Source organism: Sapajus apella, unplaced genomic scaffold (assembly GCF_009761245.1).
Source record: "Sapajus apella isolate SASKATOON/1434 unplaced genomic scaffold, GSC_monkey_1.0 scaffold7, whole genome shotgun sequence".
Taxonomy (NCBI): Eukaryota; Metazoa; Chordata; class Mammalia; order Primates; family Cebidae; genus Sapajus; species Sapajus apella.
Window position 1 is genome coordinate 38,149,459 of NW_022436947.1, and position 24,573 is coordinate 38,174,031.

Below are 24,573 nucleotides of genomic sequence, written 5' to 3' on the forward strand. Positions count from 1 at the left end.
TGACAAGGATGGGGGAGTTCGATATGGCCTGATTCTGAAGGCACTCTGGTTATTTGAGTTCTTGAACCGAATCACAGCTTTGCAGAGCATCTGTGACACTTGAATGTCTATGATGGTAAGAGGAGGTCTCTGGAGAATCTCAGTGGCAATGGGGCCCCCAACTCATGTGGTCACCCCAAATGCTGCCACGTGGGAATCTACAGTGACTTGTAGCAAATGCAACTCCACAGGGGAGGATGAAGGGGGCAGCCAGAGCCTGGTTTCCTATGGAAGGCCATTTTCTCAGTAAAACATTAACTCTGCCATCTCTACGGCCAAGAATAGGAGCACTATTGATAAAAAAAAAAAAAAAAAAAAAGCATTGTAAAGTATGTGGATCAAAGAACCCTGTTTTGTTTACATAAAAGATGGTACAATTTGTCTCATCTACAGTGGAAAAATCTCATTTTAAGCAACAGTGTTAAGCACCACCGGAGATAAACCATTACATCTTATAATCAAATGGCTTGTAAGGCCATTTCATGGACCGACAAAATAAACCTTTCCAAAATATTCGTTCAAATAAAACATTCCAATAAATCCTACAGCGCTTTCTGGTTACATCATCTGAAATCTTTGCCAAACAAAATGAAATCCTCCCATGATGAGCAATAACTTTCATAAATTGAGGACTCCTGAATGTGTCTCTCCAACCCCGACCATTACCTGGACTTCTGACTCATCTCCAAACTCCTACCTCACATCTCCACCGGGATGTCTATTAGGATGTCAAACTGATCAAGTTCAAAATCAAACTCTTCTTTCCTGCCCCTCCCATATACATACACCCCCCACACACGTCCTTCTACCTGTTCTGGCCAAAAAACCTTAGAGTGAGTCACCCTTGACTTATCTCTTTTTCTCATAGTCCCATCAAATCCAGCAGCCAATCTTCTTTTTTTTTTCAGATGGAGTCTAGTCTCACTCTGTTGCCCAGGCTGGAGTGCAGTGGTGCAATCTCGGCTCACTGCAACCTTTATTTCCATTTCCCTGGGTCAAGCAATTTTCTTGCCTCAGCCTCCCAAGTGGCTAGAATTACAGGCATGTGCAGTCACATCCAGCTAGTATTTTTAGTAGAGACAGGGTTTCACCATGTTGGCCAGGCTGGTCTCGAACTCCTAACCTCACCTGCCTCAGCCTCCCAAAGTGCTGGGATTACAGGTATGAGCCACTACACCCGGCCAAGCAGCCAATCTTAACAAGTCAATCTTTTGAATACATCCAAACACAGCTACCTAGCCCTTGCTCCACTTCACCAGTCCAAGCCACTAGACTATAATAGCTCTCCAACCAGCTCTCCCCTTGCCCTCCTGTAGTCCATCTTCCACAGAGCAGCTACAGCAATCCTTTCATGGAACAAGTCAGATCACACCCCTGCTCAAAATCCGTATCACTTCCCATTTTACTAGGAGTGAGGGCCACACCTTTACAATGGCCTCCTTGGGCCTGTGTGATCTGCCTGCATCTCACTTCTTTTCCTTTGCCCTCAGTTCCTACCACTCTGCTCCTTGTTCACTCCACTTGTCTCAATGACCTCCTTACTCTCTTTGAACAGCAAGTCTACCAAGTACAGTCCTATGCTGACTGATCTGTCAGAAATGTGCTCTCCCCACAGCCTCATGCTTGTTCCCTCCCCACCTTCAGGTCTCTGTTTAAACATTCCCCTAATGGCCTTTCCTAATATCATTCCCCAAATAAATTAACTGCACTCAAACCCTGTTTCAGGCACTAGTTGTGGGGAAATTCACACTAAGACAAGAACTTATCTCAGGAAACAACATTACTCCAGGATCACTCTAGCCAGGGTTGGTGAAAGGAACTGAGAAGAGTGAAACAGGAAAGAAAAATACACCAGTAAACGAGGCATTATCAAATTAGTGACCACCCTGGATTTTAAGCTGCTTAGAGTACACCTCACAATTACCCACTTTAAAGATGGAAAGGAAGACCATTTATCTTTCAGTTCTTTGCCGCCACTGGTCACGGGTTATTCTCCTGGGCATCATGCCCAATCATACTTCCAAACTGTACATGTGCAGGGAGTAAACAGATTTTCCCAATGGCCCTGGGCAGAAAGCAAGAAGCAGGTAGGGCAGCTGAGATGAGGCACTGTCAAATTACAGCTGGGCAGAGGTGGTTCTCGTCACAGTGACTGGCTTCAAAGGTAAGCTGTGAGGTATCCAATACAGTAACTAATAATGTTCATCCCAGTGTTTTTAAAGATGCAAGTAGATAATCTCACTACAAGTGCATCAAACTAACAAGACTGAGCAAGCATCCCTGAATAGACTTTAATGTTGTAATCAAATAAAGTTTAAAGTTGGCCTGAAAGTAAATTTTAGAATCTACGTATGACTACTTCTGTGTGACAGTCAAGCATAGATGGTGAATAAATATATGTAAAAAAATATAGTTACTACTCAGTTTCCCAACATAATAAAGAATTTTTAAGACTAAAAAAATAAGGTACAAGAAGAACTGGGAGGCACAGGCGCCAACCCAAGGTTCTATACAGATGCCCACCCTCACCATCTCCTGGAACACAGCAGCTAGGCCATTCCTCTTAGAGAAAGGGGTCTATTAGCTCAAAGGTTGGGGCCATATCCTGGGGTTTTGCCCATACCCTTGTTTTAAGGGTCAGGACACCTATGTCCCAGATCATATTTCACTCAAGCTATTGCAGTTCCATCTCCTCTGAAGCAAGCCTTGCATCTAATTCTAAAAAGAGCAGAGAGTGATGATGGTACTGGGAAAAGGAGGACATGGCACAGAAGAACGAAGGGGTTGTTGTTCTCAGTATATCATGGCAGTGGGAAGGTAGGAATGAGCATTACAAATGATGACATTTCAGGTGAGCCTCCTGCCCACCAAATTACCAATAAACAATTTTACTGAGGCTCCCAAGAATGTCCCATCTGAACTTGGCTCTGGAGAAATGTGTATCATGAGAAGTCTGGAAGTGCCTCACAAGCCTCATGTGGAAAGTAAGTACAAAGGGTTTTTCCATCACATGCAACTGCAGGAAAATACATGAGTGGTAACTATGCTAACAAAAGAAGGAATTTAAGTGTCAGATAAATAGAATGGATGGAAAGCACCCAGAAGCAGAACAGTAAGAGACTGATAGGAGACTCACTAGGCCAGAAGTTGATAAATGTTAGTCACAGGCTGGCTCCAGCCCACAGGTGGTTATTATTGTCCCAAGTAGGATTTTAATATAGTGAAGCCAACATTTATAAATTCGATCTTTACAAAAAACTCTAGACTTCCCTTGATAAACTTGTAAGGCCGGTTGCCTCGCAGAGGGTTAAACGGACACATCCATCTCTCTCCGTGCCTGATAACTACATCATCACCCAAGCTTGTTATCTGGCCTTGCCGCATGGCTTCCCCGCACCCGCCTCCACATACCAGGCCCAAACCCACATTCAGCACTAAATTATGCATTCAACCCCCAGCCCGCTGTTGATAAACCCTGCAGAAAATTTTTAAAGAAGCCCCATCAGACCCTGCCCGGTAGCAGTCCGCCCTGCACGCCCCCAGCAGGCCCACTTACCCAAGGTCCCGCCCGCCTACCCATAACTAGCTCCAGGTATTTCCTGCTTCTTAACAGCCAATAAGATTGCCTTCACTTTGTTTCCCCAATAGCCAATCAAGGCCCATTTACCCAAGGTCCCACCCACCTACCAATGGCAGCTAGTTCCGGGTATTTCCTGCTTCTTAACAGGCAATAAGATTACCTTCGCTTTGTTTCCCCAATAGCCAATCAATTGCCTTCCTTCCCCATAAAACCCCACTCCCTGAATAGTCGGGCGCGACTTCTTTGGCCCCTTCCAGGACCACAGAACCTCGCCCGGGAGCTGAATAAATTAGCTTCTCATTTTCTTATACTTGCCTCAGTTTCCTCATTTTACCTCGGCAATAAATCTTACAAAACTGAAATGCCAGTTCCACTGAACTTGCTAGTGACAACAAAAAGCTAGGGCTCAGTAGTAACTTCTTCTCTTGAAAGTCTCCCATGAGGCACCCCCACCCCCACCCCACTACTAGTCCCTATAGCTTTTGAATTTTTTTCTTTTCACTAAAGAAAAAAAGATATTTATTGGTTTATATGTTAAAAATGGAAAAAAACAAAGACATTCTGTCGGTCACTAGATTTTTTTCTTACACTAAATCTGCTTCATTTATTTATATGGTCTCTCTGGCCAGTGTATGCATTTGCAATTGAAACCCAGGACTAGACTGAAAGCTCCAGGAGGATAGATGCTATACCTCTCTTACACACCATTGTAGCCCCAGCACCATGCATAGTGCCTGATCCACAGCAGACACTCAATACCATTGAGTTATAGACAGAGGGATGACTTACAACACTTTAAAAAGTGGTGAGGCAAGGGAGCATCCCATAGCTGTAAAACTATAAAGTCAAGGCCTTGGTAAATGAACAGAATTGATCTTTAGTATTAGTGTACCACTTACAATGTGTATTAATTAATCAATACTTAACCAGATGTAAGAAAAGATACATTCTTGACTTTCCCAATCTTTTACACCAACATCTGACTATAGGTTTCTACTTCAGCATTCATTTAGCCTACAGGTATTAATCACCATCTTAACACTTCTGCTCGTCGCTGTTAGATCATTGTCTGTACTTTTCTGTTTGCTTGAAAAAAATACTTTTTAAAAGTCTTGTTCATACTTGACATGATCTTTGCCTTTTATTCTGAGATACAATAAGGCTATTTCTAAAGATCCTTGAAATTTTATTTAGTGGTACATAAAAATCATCTACCAATAACCTTCATCTACCCATAGATACCAAAAAGTGTAATTTCATTACCTGGTTGAAGTTCATTCCTTTTTCCTTCTTTAGTAGACTGAATTAAACTTGCAGCTAATGGAAAAAGAAAAAAAAATCCATTAGCAATTGATCCATGTGGTGGCTTGTTAAAGTTTACCATATACCTGAAATAGATGGTGGCCCAAAGGATATGTCAATGGAAGATTAGGGCAGAACACAAAGCATTCTTTTTTGTAGGTATGCTCTCCATATTCTTTATTTCAAATTTAACTTCCCAAGAACATTTTTTCTTAGAAAATCATTGTTACAGAGTAATTTAATACTGCAAAAACCTAATACTTTGAAACTCTTAAAAGATGTAGTTCAGTTCTTGACATGCAGCAATAACAGTTCAACTTACCAAGCAAAGTTCTTTCACTGTTGACAGAGCAACTGAAAACTTCCAAGTCTTTCTCAAAGGCATACAGAAGCTATTAAAACAAAAGTATTTTTTAATTTAGAATTTCACATATTAAATAAAAATTGTATTAATGTAAATTCCCATTAAGCTCTGTGCTAAGTACTACTGGAGCAAAATATTTTAGTAAAGAATCAAACTAGTTTAGCAATGCTGACAGACCACTCTTTACCAAAACCAGACCACTCTTACCAAAAAAAAAAAACTTTGCTATCATAAGCCATGTTTGGCACTGATATTTAGCCATGAGACAATCAAGTATAGTGGTTAAGAGCATAGATGTTGGAGCCCTACTGGACCCAGGTTCAAATCCTGACTCTGACACTTACTAGCTGTGTGACCCTGGATAAATTATTCAGCTTCTCTTTCCCCCTATCAGTAAAATAGCAATCATAACATCTACTCATGGGATTGTTAGGAAGATCAAGCAAGATAATCTATATGAAGCATTTAGTGCAATAAGCACTCAAATGTTAGCTATTGTAATTACTGAGGTAATTTTAATTACAAAATAATCACTAGTTATCTTAGCCACTGTCACAAGTACATCTCCCATAGAGCTTTCATATTTAGAGGACTGGGAAGGTAGTCTTCTATCTTTATTTTTTTTTCTTGTTGCTGTTTAAAATGTTCAAAATGTTGCAAGATTCCATTTCCTTGAACATTAAAGAAAATGAAAATGCCCATGCAGTAGGATGTGATGTGGAGATTGAGGAACTAGAGGACACCAGTTCTATTACGCAGTCTCTCTTAAAGAACACCCAGGGGATAAGCGAAACAGACTGTCTTAGACCTCAGAAGAGAACAGACTAAGTCAAACAGTTAATGGCCTAAGTATTAAGAAGGTTACTGGTATCTGCACACTAAAAAAGTATCAAGAACACACCAGGTCCCTATAGCTAGAAGTCAATGGGAAAAGCTGGGGAAGTTAGGGAACAACTGATTACAGAAAGTGAATTTTCAGTTAATAAGGTACCGAAGGGAGAGATCCAAGATGGCTGATCACTAGCAGCTCGGGATTGTAGCTCCCACTGAAAGCGCAGAGAATGAGAGGACGCCACACTTTCAGATCAATCACGCACCAGGAGATTCCCAGCGGAGAAGCCCCATGGGTCGCCAGCGCAACTCTTGAGGCTGGTGAGGCGGTTTTGTCGCTGCCTTGGTGCGGCGGTTCTTGGTGCAGAGTCAGAAAAGCACCATCAATCATAACGCTGCTGTTTTGGCCGGCGCAGTGGGTTGCTCTGATTTTAGCGCCGGGAATCAACAAGTTGGACGTCCATTCAGAAACCCAACTATAAAGACGGTAATTATAAAGACGGTAATTATAAAGACCACAGATGGATAAATCTATAACGAAGGGAAGAAACCAGTCTAAAAAGGCTGAGAATACCCAAAATCAGAACGTCTCTCGCTCTACAGGGGATCACAGTTCCTCATCAGCAACGGAACAAGGCCTGATGGAGAAAGACTGTATTCCATTAGCAGAAGCAGGCTTTAAAAAGTGGATGATAAGAAACTTCTGGGAATTAAAAGAACTTGTTCTAACCCAATGCAAAGAAACTAAGAACTTTGAAAAAAGGTTTGACGAAATGTTAAAAATAACACACAATTTAGAGAGGAATATGAGTGAATTAATGGAGCTGAAAAACACAACACGAGAACTTCGCAAACTATGCACAAGTTTTAACAGCCGAATTGATCAAGCAGAAGAAAAGATATCAGAGGCTGAAGACCAACTTAATGAAATAAAACAAAAAGACAAGATTAGAGAAAAAAGGATAAAAAAGAACGAGCAAAGTCTCCAAGAAATATGGGACTATGTGAAAAGACCTAATCTACGTTTGATAGGTGTACCTGAGTGTAACGAAGAGAATCAATCCAAGCTGGAAAACGCGCTTCAGGATATTATTCAGGAAAACTTCCCCAACCTAGCAAGGCAGGACAATATTCAACACCACAAAGATACAGAGAACACCACAAAGATATTCCTCAAGAAGACCAACCTCAAGGCACATAATCGCCAGATTCACCAGGGTTGAAATGAAAGAGAAAATACTGAGGGCAGCCAGAGAGAAAGGTCAGGTTACCCATAAAGGGAAGCCTATCAGACTCACAGCAGATCTCTCAGCAGAAACCCTACAAGCCAGAAGAGAGTGGAGGACAATATTCAAAATCCTTAAAGAAAAGAACTTTCAACCCAGAATTTTACATCCAGCCAAACTAAGCTTCATAAGCAAAGGAAAAATAAAATCTTTTGTGAACAAGCAAGCACTCAGAGATTTCATCACCACGAGGTCTGCTTTACAAGGGCTTCTGAAAGAACCACTACAAATAGAAAGGAACAACCAGTATCAGCCTTTCTAAAAAATACCAAAAAATAAAGAACATCAACATAATTAAGAACTTGCATCAACTAATGGGCAAAACAGCCAGCTAACATTAAAGGGCAGTATCAAACTCACATATATTGTTATTAATTCTAAATTTAAATCGACTAAATCCCCCAATCCAAAGACACAGACAGGCAAAAAAAAGCCAAGACCCATTGGTATGCTACATCTAGATCCATCTCACATGCAAGGATACACAAAGACTCAAAACAAAGGGATGGAGAAAAATTTACCAACCAAATGGAGAGCAAAAATAAATAAATAGAAAGCAGGGGTTGCAATTTTTGCTGATAAAATATACTTTAAAGCAACAAAGATCAAAGAAGCAAAGAAGGATATTACATAATGATAAAAGGATCAATGTAACAAGAAGAGCTAAAGATCCTAACTATATACGTACCCAATACAGGAATATCCAGATATATATGACTTATAAAGAGACTTGGACTCCCACACAATTATAGTGGGAGACTTCAACATCAATATTAGACAGATCAATGAGACAGAAAGTTAACATCGATAACCAGGACTTGAACTCAGATCCGGAACAAGTAGACTTAATTAACATTTATAGAACTCTCCACTTTAAATACACAAAATATACATTCTTATCAGTACCACATTACACCTATTTATAGGTTTAAATGAAATACTGGTTGGCTGCTTGTTAGTTATTTTCTTCCCTCATTTTTTTTTTATGTCTCTACTATTAAACACAATTACAGGCATACCCATTTTTAGACTGCATTCTAGCCTGGGCAATAAAGCAACACCCCTGTTCTCTCTCCCTCTTCCTCTTTCTTCCTCTCCTTCATTCTTTTTTTTTGTCTCTTTCTTTCTTCTCCTTAAAAAAAAAAAAAATCCTAGCACTTCAGAAGGCTGAGGCAGGCAGATCACTGAGGTCAGGAGTTCAAGACTAGCCTGACCAAAATGAAGAAACCCTGACTCTACTAAAAAAAAAAAAAAAAAAAAAAAGTGGTACACACACCCAAGTAAATAACTATTGCCCTATCAGTAACATTCTTTGGCAGCAAATTGATGGAATGGATGGAATTCTAGGCTGAGTCAGAAGGCCTGGATGTACACATCCTGCCCCTGTTACTAACTTGCTCTTTGGGAAGTGAAATGGGGTAGGGTTGAAGCGACAGGTGAGGCTCCTACAAGTACAAATACAATAATCACAACAGCTGACGTTTATCAAGTATTAATTGTTAGTTTCTCTGCTAATCCCTTCACATGGATTATCTAACTCAATCAAGCAAGTAACCATAGGGGATAAAGGAAAAAAAAAAAGAAAAAAGAAAAAAAAGAATTCAGCGTGTACTTTATACCCACAGCACAGCTCAGCTTTTCTGAGCTCCTCTCGAGTGCTCATCAGCCACATGTGGCCAGTGCCTGCTGTCCTGGATGGTACAGGCCCAATGACTGTACCTCTGGTTGTAAGGTTGGCAGGAGCTGGCAGGAGCCAGAACAGGAGTTTGTGACAGGCGACAAGGAAACCACTAACCCTTGCTGATCTGTGTGTCCAGTTTTTTTTCTCCCTTTTTTCAAACTTTTCATTTCTATACATACCCTGCTTATGTATCAAGTTCTTTTCTAATCAGGGATCCTCAAATGACAGGAGGTGACCTCTGATGGTGTTTGTGAGTTTCATAGTCCAGAGATGTGACCTCAGCCACGGTGGGCAGGAAGGGCGCTGGAAAAGGGTATTAAGGCTGCCACCTTTGTGGGGGAAACGGCATCTTCTTGGATAAGTGGGGAAGAGTCCCAGGGAAATATGCAACAGCTAGGACGGACATTTTTATAGCCTGTGCTTGGAACATTCTGCCTCTAAAGAATCAGGTGAGCTGGCTCGGAGCAGGGAGCCAACTGCAGAGCCAGGGCTAGAGGGCTTTGAATTTGGAAAGTGAAAAGAATACGGTGGCTTGGGCTTTGGACACAGAGCATCAGAAACTCCAGAGAAATGAGATAAACTGAAAAAAAAAGTGGGTTTGATGTAGACCAAACAGGAACAGTGGAGAACAAGCTGCAAAAGGAGGGGAGGAGAACAGTCAGTGGCTTCCATGGCTTCCCCCAAATGGAGGGAGGTAGGGTCAGCTCAGGGGACAGGCTGGAGGTTTATGATGGAAAGGTAGTGGGGTATGGGTGTGGCCAGGAGAGGAGGCAAAGCTGGGGGCTGCTATGGGACAGAGGGGCAGAGGGAAAGTTCATGCTGCTGATGGGGTCACAAGAGTCACTTGTGGCCTGGGGCCTTGAAGAACCAAGGGAAGCCCTCCCAGAGCCCAGCAACACCTCGAGCAATGCTCACTGCTCCAGCCAGCAAGAAGTGGGGTAGCAGCCCCCAACCTCTCTCCCCATACTAGAGACAGAAGAGAGCTGAAGAAGCCAGAGAGAGGGAGCCAGAGAGAATTTTCCATTTCCTTTGACTGCTGCTCTAACTGAGGAATTCTAAATTATTATTAAGAAGAATCTAATTCTAAATTATTACTAAGAAGAATCGAATTCCAAATTATAACTAAGAAGAATGGGAACATACACTTTTTTAATGTATTATGTTTTAATTATAAAATAATGTAAGTATAGTCTCAGTGTTTAAAAACGTAAACACTATGGCCAGGTGCGGTGGCTCACATGTGTAATCCCAGTGCTTTGGGAGGCCAAGGTAGGTGGATCACAAGGTCAAGAGATTGAGGCTATCCTGGTCAACATGATGAAATTCCATCTTCACTAAAACTACAAAAATCAGCTGGGCGTAGTGGCACACATCTGTAGTCCCAGCTACTCGGGAGGCTGAGGCAGGAGAATCACTTGAACCCCAGAAGCCGAGGTTGCAGTGAGCCGAGATCATGCCACTGCACTCCAGCCTGACAACAGAGCGAGACTCCGTCTCAAAAAAAAAAAAAAAAACAGAAAAACAAACAAACATTATCAGAAAAAAAGCCAGCCTGTATAACATGACAAAATCCTGTCTCTCCAAAAGTTTTTTTTTTTTTTTAAATTAGGCAGGCATGATGGCATGCCTATAGTCCTAGCTACCTGGGAGGCTGAGATGGAAGGATTACTTGAGCCCAGGAGGTCAAGACTGCGGTGAACTGTAATTGTGCCACTGCACTCCAGCCCAAGTGACAGAGCAAGACCCTGTCTCAAATATTAAAAGGTCAAAAGATATAAACAGTCCATTATACTCAGCCAATCCCAACTTCCTTCCAAAAGGAAGCATGTTTACAAATTTTCTGTAGTTATGTACTTAGAGTGACAGTGCAAGTTTTTTCAAAACATAACTGCCATGTATTATTCTGACAACTTGCTTTTTTCATGTAACAATATGTTTTGAAGAGCCTTCTGTACCAGTACATTTATAGACTTCTTAATCCTTTAATAGCTGTATCAATTTCCAAAAACTTACTGATGGGCATTTAGTTTGCCTCCTACATTTAGGTAGTATAATAATCCAATGAACTTCCTTTTACATACACCTATGTGAATTTGTACAGATATTTCTGTAGAATCAAAACCTCAAAGTGGAATTTCTAGGTCAATAGGTATGCAAGTATCAGAAGTCTTTAACTGCAAGCATCAAAAAATCTTCCCCAAACTAGCTTAGGCAAAAAGACAATTAGTGGCTCATGAAATTGAACAGAACAGGGTGTTACTTCAGTATTGGCTTGACCCAGAGCTGGAAATATCCATTCTCTTAGCTATCCAGGTTCAATACATTTGTTAGCCTCCACACAATAGAGCTCCAACTTCTAGTCCCCAAAGCCACAGCAGTTCTAGCCCACTGAATTCACTTACTACCAAGCCCAGTGGAAAAGAGAAGAGTCCATGTCCCAAATTCCCAGCCAAGTATTCACTTGTATGCAACCAGTTAAGTTCATGTCCACTCTTATATGCACTACCAAGGAAGGCCTACACGACAGGAGGTGGGAGAAAGAGGTGGAAGAGGTTGAGGAAGGAAACATTGGGAGTACCTAATTGTGCGTAAGTAATACACTGCTTCCCATTTGGATATTGCAGGGTAAGACCATTCACTTAAAACTTGACGGGAAGGGGACAAAGTGGAGTCAACCCCCTTGTCCCTACTGCTCCCACCAAGTACAGTTTTAAAACCCTGGACATGTACTTTTTAAAAAACCAAAGATAACTCTGAAATGTAGAGAGAAGGCAGGGGATTCTTTAGGGACCTCAGGTCCTGATGAATGACATAGTAGTGAGTTCCCTGGGTTTTCCTTTTGGGTCACATAGCCTACATTCAGGCTAAAGAGGAGAAAACAACAGAAATACTGATGGGAGCAGACAAAAACAAACACACACCCATTCTCTCTAGCCAAAGGAACTGGAAAGGGGAAACACAGCAAGAGAGAAACTTTTTTTTTTTTTTACTATAACCACCCTAACTCCAGCCAAACACTACAAAAGAAAATGCAACCCCACTCCCTCCTCTACCAGCAAAGGCTATGTGGGGAGCTTAGACTCCCACCTTTGCCCAGCTATAACAAGGCACCCTTCCCCCTTCTGTGAGAAGAGTATCAAAGAAGACCAAGTAAGAAATCAAGACTTTCATCCATTCCCAGTGGTAATGAGCTTTCCCCACCAAGAATGCCAGCAAAGCCACGTGGATCCTGGACTCCCACCCAGACCCAGCAGTAAAGAGGTCCCTTTCCACCTCCTCACTGGGATGGTGTCTGAGGTGGCTGAATGGGAAGCCAGAACTTTCACCAGCACCAGATGATAATGAGGCCTTCATCTACCTTTCCCCCATCCTATTCCTCTGCTGTGGTATCAGTGGAGGCCAAGCGGGGAAGAGTGAAATCCTACCTCTGTCTACTCGTAATAAGGCACTTCTCCCCACTGGGGTGTCCAAGTAGGCCAAGTGGGGAACCTAGACCTTCCCCCCACCACAACCTAGCAATAGTGAGGTTGTATCCCCCACCCTGCTAATTCCCCAACAGGTATATTATCAGAGGAGGCACGCTAAAGAGAAGACTTAAATAAGACCCAGAGTTTCCTAATGTAGTATTCGAAATGCCTAACATACAATAGAAAATCTCACATCATACCAAGAACCAGGAAGATCTCAAGCTGAACAAGAAAATAATAGGCACAAGAACTGAGATAATGCAGATACTGGAATTTTCTGACAAAGGTTTTAAAACCATCACCATAAAAATGCTTCAACAGGCCGGGCGCGGTGGCTCATGCCTGTAATCCTAGCACTTTGGGAGGCTTTGGCAGGCGGATGACAAGGTCAAGAGATTGAGACCATCCTGGTCAATATGGTGAAACTCCATCTCTACTAAAAATACAAAAATTAGCTAGGCATGGTGGTGTGCACCCGTAGTCCCAGCTACTTGGGAGGCTGAGGCAGGAGAATTGCTTGAACCTGGGAGGTGAAGGTTGCAGTAAACCGATATTGCACCATCATATTCCAACCTGGGCAACAAGAGCGAAACTCCATCTTAAAAAAAAAAAAAAAAGTTTCAGTAAGTAATTACAAGCATCCTTGAAACAAATGAAAATCTCAGCAAGAAATAGAATATATAAAGAAAAATACTGACGGAAATGTCACAACTGAAAAATCACCAATTTTTTTTTAACAAAACCTCTATGGGTAGGCTCAACAACATAGTGGAGAGGACAGAAGAATCAGTGAACTTGAAAACAATAGAAGTTGCCTAATTTAAAACAATAGACAGAAATCCCAAAAATAAAGGAAACAGGGCCAGACACTGTGGCTCACACCTGTAATTCCAGCACTGTGGGAGGCTGAGGCGGGCAGATCACAAGGTCAGGAGATTGAAACCATCCTGGCCAACATGGTGAAACCCTGTCTCTACCAAACATACAAAAAAATTAGCTGGGAGTGGTGGCGCACGCCTGTAGTCCCAGCTACTTGGGGGGCTGAGGTAGGAGAATTACTTGAACCAGGAGGCAGAGATTGCAGTGAGCCAAGACCGCACCACTGCACCACAGGCCGGGTGACAGTGTGAGACTCCATCTCAAAAAAAAAAAAAAAAGGAAACAGAACCTCAGAGATCTGTGAGACTATAACAAAAGATCTACCATTTGTGTAAGCAGAGTCCATAAAAAGAGAAGAGAAACAGAGAGAAATTTTAAGTATTGGAAGAAATACTAGCTAGTGACTACAAAATGTTCCAAATTTGGCAAGAGACTACACATTCAGTAAGCTGAGTAAACCCCAAACAGGGAAAATCCAAACAAATCCACACTAAGACACAGTATAATCAAACTTCAGAAAACTAAGGAGAAAGAAAAGTTTGTTTTTTTTTGGTTTTTTTTTGGTTTTTTTTCAAAAAACAGCAAAGAAAAAAAGTGACATCTTACCTATATGGGGAATGAACAATTCAGAAGACAGCAGATTTCTCACAAGAAACCAGAGAGAGCCCAGAAGAAATGGCACGTTTTTCAAGAGAGGAACAAAAAGAACTATGAGTCCTGAATTCTACACTTGGCAAAATTATCTTTCAGGAATGAAAGGAAAAAAAGGCATTCTGAGATGAAGAAACTATGAGAATTTGTCATCAGCATACCTACCCTAAAAAAATGGCTAAAAAAAGTTCTTGAAAGAGAAAGGAAATGATAAACGAGGAATCTTAGAAGATCAGAAAGCCAGAAAGAACCATAGAAAGAGCAAATATACAGGTAAACACAATAGACTTTCCTTCTCCTTTTGTGTTTTCTCAATTATGTTCAACAATCGGGGCCAAAAATATAACACTGCCTGAGAATGTATAGGAAATATCAAAGACAATCAAAAACACAGAAAGGTAAAGAGACTTAAAAGGAGGTAAGAGTTCTACACTTCGTTTGAACTAGTAAAATTTCAACACAATAGATCTTGTGGTGATGGAATAATTCTTTTTCTTTATTGCAGTGGTAATTACAGGAATCTACACAAGTGAAATAGCATAGAACTATATGCACGCATTCTACCGATATTAATTTATTGGTTTTAATATATTATCCTATAGTTACACAAGACGTAACAATTGAGAGAAACTGAGTGAAGAGTACACAGGACATTGCTGTTCTCGTTTTTCAAATTAAAAAAATAAAAACTTGGCTAGGCATGGTGGCTCACGCCTGTAATCCCAGCACTTTGGGAGGCCAAGGCGGGCAGATCACGAGGTCAAGAGATTGAGACCATCCTGACCAATGTGGTGAAACCCGGTCTCTACTAAAACATACAAAAATTGGCTGGGCATGGTGGTGCGCACCTGTAGTCCCAGCTACTTGGGAGGCTGAGGCAGGAGAATTGCTTGAACCCAGGAGGCAGAGGTTGCAGTGAACCAAGATCATGGCACTGCACTCCAGACTGGTGCCTGACGACAGAGTGAGACTCTGTCTCAAAATAAATAAATAAATAAATAAATAAATAAAAACTTTGAGAGAAGGATGCGTAAGCATTAAGACTCAGACACCATTATTCCATCCTGAAGCTCAGTTACCAAGAAAAAGATTTTTTTCTCTTCATGGCACCATCTTTCTCTGGTGGCACCCTTCCAAGGAAAAATACAGTACTTGAAAAGAATTTTTAAAGCCTATCTAGATTTGGCATACAAATCCATTCCTTCAGTAAAACATCAAGAGATCAGTTAAAACAACAACAACAACAACAACAAAAAAAAAAAAAAAAAAAAAAAAAAAAAAAAAAAAAAAAAAAAAAACCAACTTATGGGCTGTAAGGGTTGTGCTTATGTGGAAAAGAGATGGGATGGGGGGGTTGTTTAGTGACTATGGTTCAGAAGCAAAATTTGCCTGTTTACAAAGCTAGTTTAAATTTCTGATTAATTCATCCTTTTTGCCAATTTTTTTTCTGGACTAATTTTCACATTTTGGAATTCAAAGCAGCTTTGTCACTGGAAAATTTTTGAAAAACAGCCACTCTGGAGGAAACCTATCACTATCAATCCATTGAAAAACTTCACTGCACTCCTATCACTCACAGGCTTGGTAAGCTAAAGGGTATGGAGATAGAACACATTTGGATGCAAAATACTCCTTACTGCCAAGTGCTCACAGTCTTGGGAAAGAGGAATGTAACCACAAAAGATAGCAGCAGTCACCACAAATGGATTCACGGAAGACAGACTGATGTCTCCTCTCAACCCATCTTTTTAGAATACATGCCACACAGAAAGTAAGCTAAGGATTGCACTGAAAACTGGAAATTTTATTCTCTTTCCCTAGACAGTATATTTTGAGTTTATGTTGATCATCACTGTGTCCCTAGCACCTGACAGGGAAAACACTCAATGCTTCTTTGTTCAATCAATGAATGAGTAAGTGAATGAAAGAAAAAAGGTGAAAGGGGTACACGAAGGGAAAAGCATACTGGAACCCTGAAGACTAAGGTGACCTGTGAGAAATTTGTAATGGATAAAGGACATTTAATTTCAATGACGTCTAATATTCAATTCTAAATTATTTTTACATAAGCACAAAATGACTCCCTCCCATTTGCTCTCAGAATTAGACAAAACCTGTCACATCAACCAATACCTTATGTGAGTAACAAGGAAAGAGAGCCGAGTTCCATGTCTAGATCATTAAGAAATAATGAGGAAAAAAGATACATGAAGGTTAAGCAGAAGCAAAAAGAGCCAGAGCTCATTTATACGATGACCTGGGAGTACACAAATCTCGAGGAGGGCAATGGACCTCCTTCTTTCTTACAGGATACCAGATAATTTGTTTAAGGCTACTTTACTTAAATCTAAAAGGTCTAAGAGACTTCACTTCACTTTTTGGTCCAATAGTCCGTGTATTTTTTGTTTAAGACAATAGGACCAAGAGATAGTTAAGGGAGAAGAAAAGGAAAGCAAAGAAATATAAACTTTTAGAAAATAAAGTTGGTATTCCCACTCCTAAATAGGCTCACAAAAGAATTAAAAAATGAATTGCTATGTATACAAGTGCTCATAATAGACAATTATTACAAATATGTGCCCATCAACAAATAAATAAACTGTTGCATATACTGTGAAAATTGATTAAATGAATTGGAGTTATTGTCATACTCAATTCAGTTAAATCAAGAGATCAGGAGCAGAAAAGAGAAGCACATGGGGCACAAATGCCTGTCCAGGTATTATCCTGCAAACCAGCTGCCAAAATAACCAAATGCCATAAACTTAAAGAATAGCTTTACCCAGTAGCTGCTGTAACAAAATGCCATGGCTCTAAAACTAGTTTAACCTACTGCTATCACACACCAATTAGATCTTGCCAGCCCCTGGAAACTTTCCTATTGCCAATGAGTGTTCTTTCAAAGCCATATGTAACATTTCTCTTTCTGATAAAATCCCCAACCTTTCTTTGTTCTTTGGACATACCAAAGACTACGCTGGTCTGTGTATACGCCTCAAATTGCAATTCTTTTTTTCAAATAAATTGTGTAGAAAAAGAAGAAAATAAAGTTATAATTTATATCTAGAAAAAGGAGGCGACAAATAAGAAAACTCTAAAGGCAGTAAAGTAACCAATGAGTAATCTATGATTTATGGTGATTTTTACCTCATTTTGTCTGGTTTGGCAATCGTATAATCCAAAGACGACATTTCCCTTATCATCCTAAAAAAAAATTAACCAGATGTTTATTAAATGTCATTGTTTAGGAAGTTAGAATGTTACCGGTTTCCAAACCAACCTGCAATAACTCAATCTTAGCAGTAAGCAGTCTAAAAGATGTTTTCTGTACCTGTCAGAGGGGGATTGAATCCGATTCAGGTAGTCATTTGGGCTCAAAGAATGAAACAGATAAAAACACCATAGAGCTCAGTGAGTTTGGGGAACTGTTTAGTAGGACTGAGCATGGTGAAGGAGTAAATCTTTATGTACTTCCATTTATGTCTCTGAAAATATACACATGATAGATAATAGGGATGCCTAGGACAAGTTCATAATGCTCTTATAAATAAAACACAGTGACTTACACAATTCCTTAAAGGTAACATTCTAAGACACAACTTACAGTAATTATTTTTACTATAAAGAAGTACAGTGATATAACTGTGCAAAGCAAACTGGCTGTTTGAATTATTCATGTGTACTTACTAAAGTTAAATTTTTATTAGAACATTGACATTGAAAACACACTGCTAAATAACAATGCTACATGTGCCTGTAGTCCTAGCAACTGGGGAGGTTGAGGCAGGAGCTCAAGGAACCCACTTGAGCCCAGGAGGTTGAGACTGCAGTGAGCTATGACTGTGCCACTACGCCCCAGCCTGGGTGACAGAGCAAGACCCTGTTTCTAAAAACAAAATAATAATAATGCTTCAGAAGTCCTAACATATCTACATCTGAAGAGAGTAATCATATTTAAAATTTTCTCCAAGGATAAAATTTTAACACATTAATTAGGTTTAAACATCTTGTACTTGGTATATTTTGTCTAGAAAATGAAATTGTTCATTGATTCAAAAACTTTGAGTATTATGTCAGATGTGCTCATTTAGTTTTATTTAAAAATGAAGCAACATTTAATAATACTAAATCTCTTTCTTTTTTTTTCTTTTTTTAACAGGATCTCACTCTGTCACCCAGGCTGGATGCAGTGCAGTGGTACAATCTTGGATCGCTACAACCGCCACCTCCTGGGTTCAAGTGATTCTTGTGTCTCAGCTTCCCAAGTAGCGGGAATCACCATTCCCAGCTCATTTTTGTATTTTTTGGTAGAAATGGGGTTTTGGAAAGGCCAGTCTTTAACTCGTGAACTCAAATGATCTGCCCGCTTCAGTCTTCCAAATTGTTAGGATTACAGTTGTGAGCTATCATGCCCAGCCTAATACTACCAAATTTCAACCACTTTATTCAATCTCACACAAAGTCATATGTTAAGATTAAATGCCAATAAGTTTATTCATTACCCCTCAATAAGATACAGTATAGAATTCCATAAAAAGAGAAAATAAATGATTAAAAACAGTAAATTTACATTTTATCACAATAAAAAATACAGACATACCTTATAGGTATATATGATATTTCCATTTCTTTCAATGTTTAATACACGTAAGCTCTCATAATCGTTTTCTAAAACATCTGAAATGGTAACAGTAGGTTAATACTCAGCAGAAGATGGTTAGAAACATATTTAACCAATATATTAGTGAAGAAGCCAAATATATACTAATAATTCTATTATATAAAATTTAAAAACAGGCAAAACTAATGTCTTTCATTAGAAGCACAAACAGTAGTGACCTTTAAGGAAGGGGAAAGCCATAGTGATTGAGAAGTATCTCAAGTGAGCCTTCTTAGGTGTTGGTAAAGTTAAATGTCTTAGGTATACCAATAAACTCTGTAACAACGCACGGAGATGTACTCTTTTCTGTGTGAATGTTATACAATAAATTTCAAGTATCAGTCTTTGCTTTATGCATTTTGAGGCTACATCACTAAGGGCATATGAATTTGGAATTGTTATAGCCTCCAGGAGGATTAACCACTGTTAGGCTCTAAGCTGAGCTGCCAGATGTCTGAGTAGTCAATTAAAATGGTAAGATTTAAAGGTTAATATTAACTTTTTAACAGTCAAGCTTTTAATCACTTACTGTGATGCTATAAAGCAAGAGGCTAAACAAGAGAAAGTGCTAATGTCCCTGTTCTATTTTCTCCTCATGAAATGGTGCTGTTGGCCAAAGGTCAGGTCAATCAGCAAAATATGGTGCTCTCTTCACTATCAAGGGAGCTTCCCAAAAAGGTTCCTGCAGTATCATGGATCCAGTAGCCAAGGGTAAGCAGAAGGAGAAGAGCTAGGAGTGGGAAAGTAATTTGCTGGAGAAAAAGCAGCCTTCAAAGCCCCCCTCTTACCCCTGCTGAGGTGGTTTTAGTGGTTTAGAGGCACCTGAGAAAGGTCTCTGCTGAAGGCCTCCAAATGAAGAAACTGGGCTAGGAATGCAAGGGTGTGGCTGGCCAGCCAGACCTGAGTCACAACCACTACTCATTTCCAGGACTACAGTGCACTGGCCATACACCAAGTTGGATTGAGGGAGGGCAGCTTTCTCCAGTTAGGCCTATCAGATAAAGCCTTTGTAGCTGCACATGGTTGGGTCTAAAAAATTACACATAAGGTTTTAAACTAGGAGCTGGACTAGCAACCCTTTATCATTAAACAATATCTTTTATTTCTAATAATTATTTTTACTTTATGTCTTTGTCTGATGTTAATACATGAACTTGGTTAGTGCTTGCATGATATAGCTTGTTATTATTAATCTGCTTGTGTCCTTATATTGAAGATATGTTTTATAAGCAGTATCTACTTGAGATTTTTTTCCCCAATCCGACATTCTTAATCTTTTAATTGGGGCATGTAGTCCATTTACATTTAATGCAATTACTAACATATTAGGTTGATATTTATCATAGTATCATCTGTTTTACTCTTCTTCTGGACTAAGTTTATTATTTCATTCTATTACTTATTAACTTGTCAGTTATAAATTTTTGCTATTCTTTTATTAGTTATACTAAAAGTTATAACATACATCCTTGACTTACTAAGTTTTAGTATTATGTGATGCCAAAAAATGTAAAGCAACTGAAACACTCATGCATTGTTAATGGGAATATAATTTAGAAAACTGGCAGTATCTAATAAAGCTGAACACATGACTCAGCAATTGCACTTGTACATACATCCTCAAGAGAAATATATACATATATTTAGCAAAGTACACATAAGAATGTCTATAGTACTACAGTACAGTATTGCCCAACCCAGAAACCCAAACTATCCATTAAGAATGAATAAATTGTGTTATATCCAAACAATGGAATAGTTCAAAACAATAAATTAACATTCCACAATAACACATACGAAACTGGGCAAAAAGCTGGGCATGGTGGCACACGCCTGTTATCTCAACACTTTGGGAGGTCAGGGCAGGTGGATCATCAGGTCAGGAGTTCAAGACAAGCCTGGCCAAGATGTTGAAACCCCATCTCTACTAAAACTACAAAAATTAGCCCGGTGTGGTGGCAGGTGCCTGTAATCCCAGCTACTCAGGTGGCTGATGCACGGAACTGCTTGAACCTGGGAGGCAAAGGCTGCAGTGAGCCGAGATGGCACCAATGCACTACAACCTGGGTGACAGAGTAAGACTCTGCCTCAAAAGAAGAAAAAGAAAGAAAGAAAAAAACTGAGCAAAAGAACATCCCTCACCACCAAAAAAAGGTACAAATTGTATATTTCAATTCACATACAAGTTTTCAACTAATCTACAGTGTTACATAAGTGACTGCTAGAAAGGAGCATGAAGGACTTCAGAGGTTTTATTAATGTTTTCCTTCCTGTTCTGAGTCCTAGTTGCTTTAGTGTGTTCCACTTTGTGAAAATTAACGGAGCTGGGAACTTATAATTTGTGTGCTTATCTGTATGAAAGCCATATTTTGCTGAAGAACATATAGACTCTTTACACAAAACATTTAACTTGTAAGTTAACTGACCATCTTCCTTCTAAAATTTTAGGGTATTTCTCCTAATTCTACAGTTAAAGGATTTGAACATTCGTAGATACAGCATTGTAATCATTACTAATTGAGCAGAAGTGTGTATTTTCCTAATTTCCTCAAAAGTTATCCAAAATTATGGTACAATGGCTCATGCCTGTAATCCCAGCACTTTGGAAGGCTGAGACAGGCAGATCACTTAAGGCCAGGAGTTCAAGTTCAGTAGGTGGGCATGATGGTATGGACCCATAATCCCAGCTACTCAGGAGGCTGAGACAGGAGAATCACTTGGGCCCAGGAGGTGGAGGATGCAGTGAGCAGAGATTGAGGCATTGCATTTCAGAGCAAGACTCTTGTCTCAAAAAATCAAAAAGATAAATTGCTTAAATTTGACTCATGTTTTCCCATACAGAAATAGTTTGTGTTAATTACATTGATTATGACGAATTCTAATATTCAGGCAAAACATATGCAAAATAGCTAAAACTCAACAAATTTCCATTTGTATTCCTAATAAAAAAGGAAAAGACAAGGTAAAAGAAATAAGGGTAACTGTTGAGCTAGACACCTACACTGGAGCTGGAGGTGGGAAACATTCAAAGAGAAGAAAAGCAGGTTTCACTGAGAACTTAGACATCATCCTGAGATCTCTCTTCCCCACCCCTCACAAGAAACAGCTTCCAGATCTCCCACGGGCAGGACAAAGGGACAGGGCAAAGTGTTTTCTATACATGGGTATACATGTTTGTCAATAGACATACATGTATATGGAGCTGTCAGACTCACTTCACATTGAAGGATAATAAGGATAATAATTTGGCCTCTTAGGAGACTAGGATTTAATCAGTTTATGAGCCAAGCATTATAGCTCTTGCCTGTAATCCCAGCAATTCGGGAGGCTGAGGCAGGAGGATGGCTTGAGCTCAGGAATTCGAGACCAACATGGGCAACACAGCAAGACCCTGTCTCATAATAATAATTATAAGCTTATAGCTAAGTAGCACTTCACAATTTAGAGAGTTCTCATTTCTATCTCATCTGCATTGTATAAGGTATTCCAGGCTTACTATACTTTTCAATGAAATAATGATACCTGACCAATTTGCAGTGAAAAAGTGGCATAAACTGATCTCAAACCTAGAAAAAGGTAAACAGAACAATGGGCTGAGTGTCCTGTATGAAGCTTACAATGGCAAAATGGGTAATTACTGAAAAGCCCTTTGAAAGGTAGATATTGTAGACATCTAAAGATAATTTAAGTGAGTTTTTCATCCTGTACATGACTCAAAACTTCTGGAATGCAATGTGTCAATATTTTGAGAAGTATTTTTTTCTTTCAAGATTATAAGTATGCTTGGAGAGACTGCTGCAAAAGTACATTTAAAAGGTTTTGGCTGGCTGGGCACAATGGCTCACGCCTGTAATCCCAGCACTTTGGGAGGCCGAGGCAGGTAGATCATGAGGTCAGGAGTTTCAGACTAGTTTGGTCATCATGGTGAAACCCTGTCTCTACTAAAAATACAAAAAATTATCCAGGCATGGTGGTGCACGCCTGTAATCCCAGCTACTCAGGAGGCTGAGGCAGGAGAATTGCTTGAACTGGGGAGGTGGAGGTTGCAGTGAGCTGAGATAGCGTCACTGCATTCCAGCCTCGGTGACAGAGCAAGACTTCGTGTCAAAAAAAAAAAAGAGAAGAAAGGTTTCGGCTAAGATAAGAAACTCCTTTACAAGAAATCTTGCTAAATCCAATTTGCTTGCAAAACCGTATCTATTTTCAGATTACTATAATATGAAGGAAAAAAAATTCTCCAACAAATGCACATTGCAAAAAATGATACATGTTTATTCCATTAAAATAGTGGTTCTCAACTCTGGCTGTCTTAGAATCCATAGGGGAGCTTTTTAAAACAACGCCAATGCTCCAAGCCATACCCAAGATACTCTGATTTTACTGAGCTGGTGTGGAGCCCACTCTCTGGTGTGTATGTATGTGTTTTAGGTTCCCCGGGTGACTCTAATGTGCAGCCAGGGTTGAGAACCACTGAACTACAAATTTACATTACATATTAAGCAATATTCATTACAGGGCATAACTTGGACTATCTTATAAGGTAACCATGGTAGACAGAGTTGAAAGAAATAAAAATAATGCTTTCATGGGAACATTATGTAATAACTGCAGGGCTGAATAACACTGCAGTTAAGTACATGGTTCACACTTCAAGGACATTTGAAACACACAAATTTGGTAATGTTGGAAATCCAGGAGCCAATGTCTCACCACACACTATTAGGCCATTGGCTCTTCCTCCCTGGACTAGTTGCCCATGTCTTAACAAACCTTTATAAAAGAAGTATTCAGTAACCTCTTTGCTTATTCATTCTGACTCTTCTCCCAGTAGTTCATCGCTGGAAAGTCCAGAGGAAGAAGTTTAGCAATTTCAAATGAGGAAATGTTTAATTTTGCAGTTTAGTGCACTCAGTGCTCATGAAAAGAAAAATGTAGCATTTTGATAGGTAAGATACTTGCATAGGTAAACCTACAAAAGAGAGTACCTAGATATTAAATGTATTGGCAAGTCATAGCTGTTATAAAACAAAAGGTGGTTGGCCAGATATTCTCATTCATCTCAATCTATTCTTTGCCAAACAAAGTGATTTCACTTTACAGGAAGAGGTTTGTCAAATGTTTTCATTTTATCCCAAACTGCTATGAGACAAAAAAAATCAAAGTATTTGTCTTTCTAATGACCATACTTAAGGAGAAAAATGTCATGCAGCCTTATACAAAAATTTGAACTGGTTCCTAATACATACATCAAGAGGTGATCAAATATGATTATACCTATAATATGACTATTCTACAAATAATTCATATAAATCCTCAGGCTTAAGATGACCAGTTACAATTCCTAAACCTATGAAGTAAACATGATGTGATTCATATTTCACATTCTGAGTAAAATAAGAAGCAAGAGAGAGATGAGAATTAGAAAAGAAGACTAAGAATTAGCAGAAAGAAAAGTTAAAAAAGATAGTGGAAGAAAATAGTTTAAAGAAAAAAAAACAGTGAAAACAAAGTGACTAAGGTGACCCTCTGGCCCCCGAATCAATCCAGGAATACATAGGAGGCAACAACAAAAAAAGGCGTTACGCTTGAATCAGTCATTTGGTAAAATATACCACTTCCCTGGCAAAGATTACAACATATGAAAGACAAGTCAATCTGGTGTGTCACAAATCCAAGACTAATAAAAGCAGACAAGAAAATCTTCATCCTTTTCAGTCTTAAATATTGACATTTAAATGTTAGAAAACTTACATATTGCAGATCTTATTTTCTTGAAGATGTGATCAATCCCAACAAGGGATTAAGCACTGGATACAAAAATCAACATATAAGA

At 39.5% G+C, this 24,573-nt stretch overlaps 1 protein-coding gene and 2 long non-coding RNA genes across 13 annotated transcripts in view; all 3 read right to left on the bottom strand.

The window, feature by feature from the left end:
- The window catches only part of GSAP (gamma-secretase activating protein), a 103,864-nt gene that overhangs the window by 73,649 nt on the left and 5,642 nt on the right, over positions 1-24,573 (bottom strand). For 10 of the 11 annotated variants that reach the window (XR_004268368.1, XM_032276404.1, XM_032276406.1 and 7 more), the window contains exons 2-5: positions 18,681-18,757; positions 17,228-17,284; positions 5,244-5,313; positions 4,883-4,936 (exon numbers count right to left, since the gene is read on the bottom strand). Coding sequence is in view for 9 of the 11 variants with exons in the window: in XM_032276404.1 (XP_032132295.1) it covers positions 4,883-4,936; positions 5,244-5,313; positions 17,228-17,284; positions 18,681-18,757 (258 nt within the window). In the remaining 2 variants the exon portion in view is untranslated. Of the gene's footprint in view, positions 1-4,882; positions 4,937-5,243; positions 5,314-17,227; positions 17,285-18,680; positions 18,758-24,491; positions 24,501-24,573 lie in introns of those variants that run through there. The other variant, XM_032276408.1, reaches the window with a different exon arrangement.
- On the bottom strand, positions 1,487-4,142 carry LOC116550379. The gene is made up of 2 exons (XR_004268369.1): positions 3,977-4,142; positions 1,487-3,318 (listed from the first exon to the last, which is right to left on the bottom strand). It is a non-coding gene; the product is annotated as an uncharacterized LOC116550379 (long non-coding RNA).
- On the bottom strand, positions 6,208-17,221 carry LOC116550380. Its single transcript, XR_004268370.1, has 3 exons — positions 16,029-17,221; positions 11,967-11,973; positions 6,208-6,219 (listed from the first exon to the last, which is right to left on the bottom strand). It is a non-coding gene; the product is annotated as an uncharacterized LOC116550380 (long non-coding RNA).